General features: G+C 37.9%; 1 protein-coding gene across 2 annotated transcripts; it reads left to right on the top strand.

Moving 5' to 3' along the window:
- Window positions 1-1513: 1513 nt before the first annotated feature.
- lbr (lamin B receptor) lies at window positions 1514-12531 on the top strand. 2 transcript variants are annotated; one of them, XM_036549891.1, is made up of 14 exons: window positions 1514-1648; window positions 4893-5067; window positions 5571-5726; window positions 6130-6207; window positions 7549-7738; window positions 7910-8106; window positions 8363-8417; window positions 8665-8859; window positions 8967-9070; window positions 9965-10090; window positions 10193-10361; window positions 10682-10762; window positions 10855-10977; window positions 11563-12531. In XM_036549891.1, exons 2-14 carry the CDS (start codon window positions 4897-4899, stop codon window positions 11721-11723), a joined length of 1806 nt encoding a protein of 601 aa, XP_036405784.1. In that variant the 5' UTR covers window positions 1514-1648; window positions 4893-4896; the 3' UTR covers window positions 11724-12531. The 2 variants fall into 2 exon arrangements, with proteins under 2 accessions (XP_036405784.1, XP_036405783.1); XM_036549890.1 differs by having other exon boundaries at window positions 5571-5744.
- Window positions 12532-13217: the final 686 nt, after the last annotated feature.

Here is a 13217-nt window from a genome sequence, read left to right as displayed (position 1 = left end):
AGGAAATAAAAAGATGCATTCACCAATACACTGTAACCATCTGCTTTGCTAACAGGTGCTGCTCCGTTCAAGGTGCCAGTACTAACGTCACACATATGAATTACACTGTAAAGACATCTTCGCAAGACATGTTACAAGAATATTTTTAATATAGAGCCCATTTAAAGTAAATTGTTCATTGAAATTATTCATAACTATATATGAAGACTGGAATTTGTATAAATGGAAATAGGATATATTTGATATATTTTTATCTGTGACATTAAGTGTTTTGTTAACAACTTGATTCCATCTGCAAGCTAGTTGTTCAACAGAATTAATTAGTTAAACAGCATCACAAAAATGCTATTTGCTTTTCAAGCAAGCTGTTATTAACGTCTTACTGATCCCTTTTTAACTCTTTTTTTTTTCTCACTTTTTGACAGTTAACCTAACATTGGCTGTAAAACATTTAAGAGAATACAAGGCCACCTCTAATTACTAAACTATTTATACTGTCTAGTCCAGCTATTAGCCTACGCGTATGTTTGTATACGAACAAGATTTCTGGTTGATTTACAATTAAAGCTTATAACAACTTTCTGACCCTGTGGCTTGCTTACACGCATAGGTCTCATACATCAGTTCAGCTTAGCTACCTAACGTTAGCAGTTCCCCATTACGATTCATGGAGAAGCAATAAACTCAGAACCCGGCTGCTGAAGTCAAAGAGTCTACTCCTTTCGAAAGCGAATAGTGAGTTTAAATTCCCTACGCACGTTCTTTAACGTTATATTGCTTTTTCATATAAAAGCACGTGAAGATATCCTCAACAACTCAAACGAACTTGGATGAACTAATTGATGTCATGTTTGCACCCCTTCGCCCAAGACAGCATTAGCTAGCTAACGTTAGAATTTCTGGTCCTGGCTCTTAGCTAACTAGCCCTCTCAGAAAAAATGGATTAGATGGGTTATCTAGTGATCTCGAACAGTATGGGGAAAACCATCTATTGACTAATTAACGAGTATCACCAGGTGACTTTAGTTAACGTTCGGTGGCTGGCTAGGCTCTAGATAACGTTAGCAAACTGATCAAATTTAGCTATTGTTAGCTGTAACTTCACTGCAATTATTGACAACCATCGAAACCAACCACACAACCAAACTATTTTTACCCATCGAAATCATTCTTTTAACTAACGTGACAAATATATTATACCGCATTTCAAGACATTCTTACAAAAGTATCTAACAACAGTACAAACACATTTAATTGTAGGCTTGACAGCCGTGTTTTTTGCAGGGCAGCAGCTTTTGTTTTGGTTTCACATTTTCCCCGTGATACGAGCTGTCAAACTTCGGTCTCCATTTTGTTTTGTTCCGAAACAGACACCATAAATAAAGAAGAAGGACATGCCGGTTAGGACCGCTCTAACCAATCGCAATTCACGTCAATCCTCAGCCTATCCAATCATAAAATTAAATAATTTAAAAATAAAGCCCCATCAGCCAATCAGTGTGCTTCGCGCCATCGTCGATGCTGGTAGGAGCTCGCTGAGAGAGGGAGGGAACGCGCTTGGACAGTTTTTTTTAAATAATAACGTTAATTTTATTTTCCGAATTTAAAGGGATACATTACCATTTAAGTTTCATCACGTGTATCAGAGGTAAGGACAACTTATTTGTTTGATTCCAGTGTCTTTAAAATATTAAGTGAAATGATATGGCTTTGTTATGAACAATTTGAGCTAACAAGCTAGCGAGTTAACGTTACGTTGGTAATAACTCGCACGAGCCAGCTAACTGTCGGTTGTAGATGTGGACACTGAGCAAGTTCAAATTTTGTGGACTTTAATTTTATATACTGTATTTAAGGCTCGTGAGTCTGTTTAAAATACCGAGTTTTTAAATAGCTAAGTTCTCGCATGGTAAGTCCTAAGATGTATCTTTGCGTTACGCCATGACTATAGCAGAGCAGACGTTGACGCACTGTGCTGGCCGACTTGTATAGCTAATGCTAGCTGAAGTAAAAGTGTAAAGACAGTTGCTGGCTGAAAACATTGCAAACTTAGAATTTTGCTCTCGCATTGCACTTCGCAAACACAGTTTGCAAAACAGTAACAAGCTAGCTGGCTTTGAAAACTACAAAATGTTAAGCTGTGCTGTGACTTCAGTGACAGGTTGGCTAACGTGAGCTAGCTAGCGTACTGTCATTACACGATGAAGGGGCTAATGTTAGCTGTCGGTTTCTCTTGCCATATTCAGGCAGCTAACAGGCTAGCTAGCCGTCTAACTTGCTCACGATACCCGAAACTATGCATTTTAGGGTACTTTGCCTGCACTTTGGCTTTCACATTGCATTATTAGTTTGGCAGTTAGTTAGCCAGTCGCCATCGATAGGATATTGTTCTCACGCTTGATAAGTTAAAGCCGTAGCGGCTGCGTATCGAGAATGGGTTTGAAAACATGACGTTTTCCCTCCATTCCGTTGTCATTCGACATTGTCTTTAAAGGAGCAGTAGTTTTGTGTAGTTTCCCCTGGATGCGTTTTCGATCAGTGCTGTGTAGCTAGCGTAGTTAGTTATGTTAGGTAGATATCTCATTGAAATAAAAATATTTTAACTATTTAACGTTATGTGGTTTGTTGTTATTCAAATCTGCACTGAAAACATTAGCTCGCGACCAGCTGCCTGGCCATAGTACCGTTAACTACACCGTTAGCTATTGCTATGAAGTTGCGTTATTTTTCACTTTGACACTTAACGTTAAATGTTTTTCATCAAGGGAGTAACGTTAGCTAGCCATTTGTCTAGCAAAGAAATTATAGGCTATCTGTCTCAAAGATGCCCCGATGTTTAGATTTCTTGCAAGCTAACGTTAGTTAGCAAAGGTGAAATGAGGACACTGAAATGTCGCACACCATTGTTTGACAGTAGTTGTCATTGTGTCCTGAAGTAACGAAGTTTTGTCTGGCTAACCAGTGAAGGAGTCTATACGAGTTAAATTATTGAATTGAGTGGAGTTCAGAACAAATTAGCCACTGCACTTGCAAATTTGCGACTGATGTTTTGTCTGGATAGCTTAATTGGCCCAATAAGTTAGCGAACGTTAGGTAGTATCACGAGTTCACTTTCGATTTTTGATGCTAACAAAGGACCGTTAATCGTGAGGAATTTAATGTTTAGATCCGTAGTTAGCGTTAGCTTGTGAGCTAACATACTTGTTCACAAGTCCTCTAACCATAGTAACGTTAAATTAGCTAACGTTAGCAAGCTGTTCCTAGCATGTTATTGTCAAAGTAGTTGATGCAGTGTACTAAAAGCAATTAGAGAGAGTAGCTGTCATATCATAGTAGAGGGAAATGAAAAAGAAACAAAACAAAAAAACCTGTAAGGTTACCATACGCATTTTCTCGTGATAACGTTTAGTAACAAGAATAGAAAGTTTAATGCTTACATTAGAACATGCATCATTTTTTTTATTAAAGTATCAGATGCTAACAAAGGACTTCTGTAATGACTTGTAATGTGAAGGCCCCACCCCTTTCCGGCTCCGCATCCTCTAATCTTTTGAGGCCTGAGTTTGAGGCTTTCCCAGCTGCTCTCTCTTATTTCGCTATAACCACATGGAATGCAACGTGGACAGGACAGCGGCCGAAAGCTTGGGGTGTGTCTGTTTAGAGTGGAGATGTTTTTGGAATGTGGCTGAATTAGATAAAGCGGTCACGAAGGATGGTTTAGCCAATGCACTGATTTCTGCATCTGCGCATGGCACTGAATGGGAAATTGGGAAACTAGGACAAGTTACTATTCTGATGTAACGTTATCCACTGATTTTTTTTTTTTTTGACTTTTATTTAGTTTTTAGAATTGTTTGAAGTGTTCAATGCCAATATAGAATGACATTAACACCTGAAACAATTTTGTAGTTTTTGCGTTTTTTTTAGATTTGCTTTAATATATTTGCTTTATGACATTTTCTTGTCTTTTGTGGATAATTGGTTGTTATTGAATGTATGTAGTGTTTGTTTTCATGCAAGTGCTCTTACGTATTATTTTTTTCCAGTGTAAGGACACAGTTGTTGTGTTCTCTGGTAATGAGTTAATTTTTTTCTTCAGTCACGAAAGTGATTGTGGTTCATAAGAAAAAGAGGATTTTTTTATTCATCTACAGTCCTGTAGATGTACATTCCTGAGTGACAATGTGTGTATGTAGTTGGTCTCTGAGAGAGGAGGCATGCTATTCTCCAAAAGGTAGCTCAAAATATTACCTGTATGTTGCTGGAATGCTATGTACAAAAGCTATTGAAAGGGTAACAAAAGAGGTTGGATTGGCAATGATCAGTTTAAACTACAAACAGAATAAAACCTACTGGGGACAGACATGTCAGCATTTCTGTGAGAAACAGTGCCCTCCATACTGCTGACTTCACAGCTTTATTGTGTGTAACGCTATGCACGTCTGTTCCCTTTACAATTTCTTACTGCCATTGCACTGGTTGCTGTGTAGCTGGAGTCTATGCATAAAAAGGAACCCTTACATTGCATGTATCTTAAATTGTGGAACACAGACATCTACAAAGATTTTTCCCAGCATAGTTAATTATTAAAACATTACACTGGATTATCAACCCCAAATTGGTGTCCATATGTTTTTTTGTTTAGAAGAATTATTAGAAAAAATTGTTAAATTAATAGTACTGTATTGTACCATAAATGTTTAAGACAGAAAATTTTGTCAGGGAAAAACCATTTCAGCTTTATGAGGAGGCCATGCATTACAGCTATGTACTGGACTGTGTGTATTCAGTGTAAATGCAGTGTAAATGGAGTATGGCCATACTACTTTATTGCAAAGTGCAAAACCTTTTATACACTGTATTTGAAATAATTTGTTGGTGCCTTTCCTCAGGTGAATGAAAATGCCGAGTAACAGGTTTGAAAAAGGGGAAATGGTAATGGGTCGTTGGCCGGGCAGCAGTCTATACTACGAGGTGAAAGTGCTGCAATACGATGCTGAAACTCAGCTCTACACTGTGATTTACAAGGATGGCACAGAGCTGGAACTGAAGGAGGCTGACATCAAGGTAAGGCAACATCCACATATATAACAGCTGTAGATGTTAGGCAGCTATGCCAGTAATAAGACACAATAGTACATGTCGCAATGTCAGGTAATGTCAAATATCACTTGGACGCACTGGCCACATGAAGTGCACATGGGTACATGGAACAGTCCTCTGTGTTTGATTTATTGTCCCTTCAAAATAGTTTAAACTTATATTTCTGAAAGTGATTCAGATAACTTTAAACTGTTGCGGTGCATTAGTTTCGGGTTTTGCCGTAGCTTATAATGATCCTGAATAATAAGTTCAGAATAAAGAGGTGATTTGAGACATGAAAGAATGTGTGTGAAAATTTTCAAAAAATGGGAATTTGTGTTTGATGATGATTTTTCTAGTTGTTGGCCTCATACAGTTGCCATTGTGATCTGTACCTTTGCTCCTTTTGGCAAATGTGCTCCAATTCCTTACATTTGTTGTGCTGTAAGTGAATAACCTGAATGAATTATGTCTTATGTCTTGAGCAGCGTGCCTCAGGGTTTCGCCAGGGCCGGAGTCGTTCTCGCTCTCGTTCTCCGTCTCGGAGGCGCAGTCGCTCCCGTTCCCCGGGCAGGACTGCCCGCCGTTCCTCGTCCCGCAGCCGAGAAGCACGCAAGGACCCCAAGCTGAAGGAGGTGCTGGAGGTCAGGCTGTCTCCTGTGGTATGGATGCCACTTTATGCCACAGCTCTTATCTTTTCCAGCTTTTGTTTTTATGCTTGTACTGCTCTTCAGTCTTTGAGATGTGGTGGGAAAGTGTTAGAACTGTTCTCAAGTATGATACAAATATAACTGACCCACCAAAAACTACACAAAGCAGTGGAGGTACCCTCTTTATACATTTTGTGGTTTTTGACATTTGCTTATAGCTGTGTGTGTGTGTGAGGCAATTCAGTTGCATGCCTGTGGGTCATGAATATTGATGATCTTATTTATTCACCATAGCACAGACCACTGTTGAATTTTTTTCCAATTACTGAATCTTGTCTTAGTTTCTGTTTTTAGTTACTTTTCTTTCATATCCTTTTTGCGTTTTCATTTATTACAGGCAAAGCCAGTAGAGAACAATAGCAACAATAAGCATGAAAAGAAAGAGGAAAATGATACTGCTAACATGGTCAACGAGGTGAGATAAACAAAGAATAAATCCTTAATGTGTCCTTCCAGTGGTATTTTTTTCCCCACAGCTGTGGGGTAAATATATGTGCAAAATAATAAGAACTAGGCAGGTTGTGATTAATTTGTTATTAATAAAAAATATAGAGAAGGGTCCTGTCAGTTAAAGCAGTGAAATTGCAGCATGATTTTGATGTTATCATCTACATTTGTTGGCAGGTAACATGAATGTTACTGTAGCTCTGTAGTAGTTAGTTGATCAGTGTTGCCATAGTCAGTGGAAGGATAAGAGGATTAGAATTGGCAAAGGTCTGTTAGCCCTGTTAAGAGTAAAAATAATTTAACACAAAGCTTTTTGTTTTTTTTTTTGTGGCTGTGCTCAAATGTCAGTTTTTACAAATGGCTTACTAGCAACAGTGTTTCAGTATTTTGTACTCAGCCTTTATGTCATGTGCTTTGATGCATTGACTAGCATAGCTAGCCAATAGCAAGATCTCCTCAGAGCCCAATCAGCAAATCCAGTGGAACGAATTGTAAGTGTTCTGCAAGCTGTATATACATAGCAAAACGCTTTGTTTGGCTGCTAAGGTGGGAATTTCACCAGGCTGTTGTATTGCACATGCTTTTGAATGGTCCTTTAAGTGCAGGAATGTCATGATGCCTGCATGTTGTTCCTCCCATGGCTATGACAACACCTCATGAGCTCTGTCTGCACAAAGCTTACAATTGCAGAGAGCTTGAAATCCTGGAATGTTCAACAGTTGGTCACATTGCTGTGTGCTTGCATCTTTTGTCTTCTCCAAGGTTCTAAAGTGACTACTAGTTTTTTCTTTCATGAAACAGGCTCATTTGTATTGTTGCCAGCATTACAATAATACTGAACTGTCTTGAATTTTGTGACAGATTCTTAGACAGCCCTTATGGTAGTAACACCATACAGTCAGACAAACACAAGAATTCCTTCAGATCAGTGGTGATAGGTCATTCTTTGTGATTGATAGATGGAAACAGTACTCAGCATATGTGGAAAGTGGAGCAGTAAGTATTATTGACCTATGTGCCAGGACATTTTCTCAGCCTTTTCATCATGCCGGGGCACATGTCATAAAATCTGGTGATTAAGGGATACCAAGTGATAAATTTAGGAGACCTCATAAATTAGCAGTGTATTAGCAATTTATCCTTTTTAGGGGCCTCTGAGGCAGCACAGAAAATACCAGATTTTGTGAAAATGGAATTGGTCTTACTACTTGTCATGGGTCAGATTATTTAAGTTATATATATATATATATATATATATATATATATATATATATATATATATAACTATGATGTTTTTTAATCTCTCCAGGAAAAGATCGAGAGTGATTTAGAGAAGAACCGGGTGGGGGCACGCTATAACCTGCGTCGCAGGAAGGATGACTCTGCTCCCAAGCAGACTGAGCAGGAAGATGAGGAGAAGAAGGCAGCAGAGCCAGTCCTGAAGACCAAGAAATTTGTAACTGGAAAGACAACAGAGCTGGAGTTTGGTGGTAGAATAGGTGAGAGCTCATAGTCCACATAGTTGGAGACAGGGCCCTTATATGGACAAGAATTCTCCGTGCTCTAGACTTGATGGTCTTGTTTTGTGGAAATCAGTGTACTGCTTCATTGCTTTGTGCTGCTTTACCCTTTGTTCTCTAAATCCTTGTTGTGCATGTTTCTTTTCCCAGGGGCATTCTTCATGCTGCTGTTCCTTCCAGCCATGGTCTTCGTCCTTCTGTTGACCTGCCGTCAGAAGGATGCCAGCCTGCTGAATTTCCCTCCACCAATTCCAGCCATGAGCACTCTGTGGGATAGCAAAGTATTTGGCATTGTGGTTCTGTGGATCCTCTTTCAGATGGCTCTCTCCATGCTCCCTGTTGGGAAGGTAAAGAAAGCTGTGATGGCCTGGTTTCATGAACTCTAGGTATTGCTGAGTGAACTGTACACATGCACCCACAATCACATGACTTAAAGCAGGGCACATGATGAGCTCTAATTCCAATTAGATTGATTATCGTCATGAACATGGTGCATGCTGTACATTAGCCACATAGTGCAAGTGTTTGTTCCCTTTTCTACTTTATGATGTTAAACCTTACCTCATGTACAACATTTTAACTTTTGATTTTATTGTTTTCAAGGTTGTGGACGGAATGCCTCTTAAGGGTGGGAAAAAGTTGAAATACAGGATTAATGGTGAGACATTCTTTTGGCTGTTTTTAGCATCTGTATGCTGTTTTTAGCATCTGTTTTTCTTATTCTTCAGTTAAGATTTGCAGTATGAGCTTTGTTTTTCAATAGTGATAAACAAAGTGATCTTTTACATTTGTATATATACTAGGATATCCTGTTAAGTGTTATAATTTGCTGGTAACAGTGTGCTGATTCTTAAATCAGTGTATTGAGGCATTGTCTTTTTTTTTTTTTTAAATAAATTTTCCAGGATTTTACGCATTTCTCTTCACTGCTGCCGCGTTGGGAGTAGCTATGTACAAGGGTGTTGACCTCAGCTACATCCACACACACTTCCTGCAGTTTGCCGTCTCTTCCCTTATTCTCTCAACGCTTCTGAGTGTGTACCTGTACATCCGCTCTCGCTGGGCACCTAGTGATGAACTCGCTCCAGGGGGAAATTCTGGTAAGTGGACAAAGCAATGGAAACATGATGTCCGTCATACAGGAAGAATAAAATATTGTATCTCATTTTGTTTCACAGTTTACTTTTTATTTGCTGTTACTTCCCAGGTAATGTGATTTATGATTTCTTCATTGGACATGAGCTTAACCCTCGAATTAAAAACTTCGACCTCAAGTACTTCTGTGAAATGCGTCCAGGTTTAATTGGTTGGGTAAGTCTCTTAGTATATTCTAATGATATGTACATTTACAGGCAGTCTGATGTGACAAGATACAGTATGTAAATTCCATTATGATGTAGGGAATTAAAAATGAATGCATGCATATGTTAATTCTAGATATAATTATCATTTAAAATCCTATCAGTTTGGCACTTTATAAATAATTCGGTGTATATTTGTGTATGATTTTTAGAGTGTTCTTGTGTCATCTGTGTGTTTGACAACCCTGTTTTTTTGTGGAGTAAAACTACCACAGGTCTTGCTATTTTTGTAAGATGGTAATGTGAAACTTTGGTGACCTGAATTTACTGAGGCTTGGACTTTTCTGATTGTAGCATGAGGATACAAGCTGTAACATGGCCAGTTTATGGAAAAGTGGTATCAGGGAAAAAGCACAATTTATCAAACAAGAAGCAAACCAGTTAAAAGCCACGCCTTTTTTGTTGATCTCAAAGTAAAGCCACTTCTATGCAGTATGAACCAATTCTTGATAATTATTTTTCAGATGAAACTGACTCATATTATAATTTGTTCTCCTACAATCTCAATCAGACCAAAGTATTCCAACAGTATGGTGCTTTTGGTTATTTGTGTACATTGCTCCCTCTATTGGCCAACAGAATACAATATTTTACTGCTGTTTTAGTGCCTGCCATTGTCAGATTTTTTTCTTCCTACAATCAGCCTTTTGTATTGTGTGAATATATGACACAGAATGTATTCTGTTCCACACCATTCATAGATCTGTTGCTAAAACATATAAGGGTTTTTATTAATAAAGTGCTTGTCAGTGTTTATGAGTGTTGTGATGAGCAAGAATGTCTGAATATCTGGCTACTGTCAAGATTATCTGTTCATTTTTATTTTTTTTTTCTTCTCTTTCAGATTGTGATTAACTTCGCCATGCTGCTTGCTGAAATGAAACTTCAGAAACTTAGTTCTCCTTCAGTGGCCATGATTTTGGTTAACTGCTTCCAGCTTCTATACGTTGTTGATGGTCTTTGGAATGAGGTAAACATGATTGAGTTTAAATCACAAAGAGGTCACTACCATATGATTTGATTTATTGTTACTGGTGTTCTTACACATGGGACAATCTGTTTTTTCTCACAGGAAGCAATTCTGACCACAATGGACATTGTTCATGAAGGCTTTGGATTCATGCTGGCCTTTGGAGACCTGGTTTGGGTACCTTTCACCTACAGCCTACAGGCATATTACTTGGTGAATCATCCAAATGCCCTCTCTCTACCGTGGATTGTGACCATCGTTGCAATGAATTGTGAGTTAGACCTTCAATGAAAATTGCTGTATTTTAATGACCTGAGTGATGAACTGCAAATTTGAAAAGGCTGCTGGGTCAGATATGATGCTGGAATAACAATGTGATTTGCGAGGCAGTGTGATCTCACTGTGAAATGCCTCAAGTACTCATGCATTTCAGTGGGGAAAAATATATGAATAGAAATGACTAAATTGCTGTGTTTCAAGCATTATTTTGTCCATATTCATGGCATGTTTTTCTTACGTTTGGGGTTGCTGTGGTCCATTTATTGTACATGTGAATATTGCATTCTTGACTTTTACTTTCTTTCTCAATAGCAATCGGCTATTATGTGTTCCGGAAATCCAATTCGCAGAAAAATGCCTTCAGACGAAACCCTTCTGACCCCAAATTGTCTTGTAAGTACAGTGACTGTGGTAATGGTTGTTAATGGGACTTGTTTGTTCTGTTCCTGCATGCCATTGTTTTGATGATGCCTATTTCTGGGCAGATCTGCGGACTATTCCTACTGCAACGGGAAAGTCTCTTCTGGTTTCTGGCTTGTGGGGGTTTGTGCGTCACCCTAACTACTTGGGTGACCTCATCATGGCTTTGGCATGGTCTCTCCCATGTGGTGAGTATTAGATGATCTACATCCTGTATTTCAACAGTTTCACTTCTGTTCTCCTGATTTGGTTTACTAACTGACCCCTCAATTTACTGACAGCATATACTCTGGGGTTCCTTTTCTGTCTTAGCACGAGTTGGATTTTTGATGATCCGGTGTTGTGTAATGGATCCTTTTGCAGTTTAATGTCATAGTTTACCCATGGTAAATAAAACAATTGATTTAATACTTGAATATTTATATTTATTCCCTTTTCAGGGGCATTGTTAAAATGAGATTTTCTTGGGAGCTGCTTGTTATGGCAAAATATTATTAAGCAATTGGTTTGGTTTTGACATTTCTTGAGGCTCTGCTTTAAGGAAGGGTTACGGCATTTTACTTTCCACACTTGGACTTACAAAAGGTTATGAGGGCAGTGTAAATCTCACATTTAGCTATGAAGGCTGGATATAGCTATTGTACCATAGCCTTTCAGAAAGTACTTATTGCTTAAACTAAAAGAAAAAAATTAAATTTAAAAAGAGTAGAAGCTTCTTGAGAACTTAAGCATTGAATATACACAGTAGAAATAATTCTGCCTTTTTCCTATAGGTTTCACCCACATTTTACCTTACTACTATGTGATTTACTTCACTTGTCTATTGATTCACCGTGATGCTCGTGACGAGGCCCAGTGCAGGAAAAAGTACGGCTCAGCGTGGGATGAGTACTGTCGAGAAGTGCGCTACCGTATCTTTCCCAAAATCTACTGAGATGGGAAACCACTCACCTACACTCATGTATGCAGCTCATTTTGTGAAGACTTCAAGAGACCAGGGAGAATAGTAATATGAAGTAGATTTGGAAACATTAGAAAGGTGTTTTTATTACATAACAAGAGTAGGACTGGAGACCTGGAGGAAATAAGCTTACAGCATATAGATTTTTTTTTTTTAATTTTTACTCTATTTAATGACATTGAAGTGTTAAAGTTTAAGAAAAGGAAAAATGATTTATTGACTGGCTTTTTTGGTTCTTGCCTTTTGTTTTTTTAACAACAGCCTCCTAACCAGGGAAAAGTCTCCATATGATGTATATTATTGTATATATACATTTTTTTACACAAAGTATGTCACCGTAACATTGCATAAGTCCTCTAAATTCACAAAGCATTGCTGTTGTTTTACTTGGCTTTTGTTTTTAAAATAATTTGTAATTATACCATTTGGTATACGGCTTGTGTATATTGTATTTTATGAGATATAAATGCTCTTTTTTTATCTGTACAGTAAAACAGGACTCTTGTTCTCCCTCAGGACCAGGACATTGTGAAAAAAATTGATTAGGAAGGTTTGTCTTAATTCTTGTGTATATTTTTATATAGATATTTAGTTTAAATGAGCATGTAAAAATTGAGTTGGCATTAAATGCACTAATGTGAGATTGCGTTTTATATCCAAAGTCTTTTCAATTTGGCTTTGCTACCTCAAACTGACTGTCAAATGTCCTCCCAGACCCTGGACCATTTTAACTCTGTAGCCTCTCTGCAGTCAAACTGCACTGCTGTGTGTCTTTTGAGCAATGAGTTCAAGCACTTCTCTTTTGATAATTGTGCAACATTACATCTTTGACAGATACTAAAATGAACAAAACATGTCAGTTGGAAAAAAATGTAACAACTTGTTTTACTTGTGTTGAGGACAAATGCATTCTGTTTGGACTGAACAGAGGCACTGGTTTAGATCATTCAATTGTCATTGTTTCTGTGAAGGAAACCCCATGTCTTCACCATGAAGATGGCTTCTCAATTCCACTTAATTGTATTAAAACCAAAATGCTCTCCTATGACACAAACACCAACCAACCTTAAATAATACTAGCCAAATACTCTCAAAATGCATCAAACCGCCCAATATTAACTTTTTCCACAATGCTTTCATTTTTACATGTGACATGTAAAAGTTGATCTCTAATGTTTGCAGCTAAAATGGCAGCAAAAATGGTAAAATAAAGACAATACTGTGACGATAATGCACAATTCAGAGTAGCTTCAGTACTGGCTACATTGGCATTTTTCTTATTTCCATTTCAAGACTCACCAAATTATATTTTTGTATGCCACTGTAGATGAGCAGTTTAGCAATACAGCAAGTAGAAGATGGAATTTTGACTGAATGCAATGTACATATTATAGATGGAATTGTTTTTCTTGTGTTGTGATTTTGATTATACCATTAGTAGTAGTCGTAGACAATCTTATGTTTCAT

Source organism: Megalops cyprinoides, chromosome 17 (assembly GCF_013368585.1).
Source record: "Megalops cyprinoides isolate fMegCyp1 chromosome 17, fMegCyp1.pri, whole genome shotgun sequence".
Classification (NCBI taxonomy): domain Eukaryota; kingdom Metazoa; phylum Chordata; class Actinopteri; order Elopiformes; family Megalopidae; genus Megalops; species Megalops cyprinoides.
Note: the sequence above shows the minus strand (reverse complement) of the source record. Positions and strands in the feature narration are given on the sequence as shown.

What these genes read in the sequence shown, in the direction of transcription:
- lbr (XM_036549890.1), top strand. Translation starts at nt 4,897, where the DNA reads ATGAAAATGCCGAGTAACAGGTTTGAAAAAGGGGAAATGGTAATGGGT. An exon ending in GTCCAGGTTTAATTGGTTGG is followed by an intron (nt 9,071 to 9,964) that starts GTAAGTCTCTTA and finishes CTTCTCTTTCAG; the next exon opens with ATTGTGATTAACTTCGCCAT. An exon ending in GACCATCGTTGCAATGAATT is followed by an intron (nt 10,362 to 10,681) that starts GTGAGTTAGACC and finishes CTTTCTCAATAG; the next exon opens with CAATCGGCTATTATGTGTTC.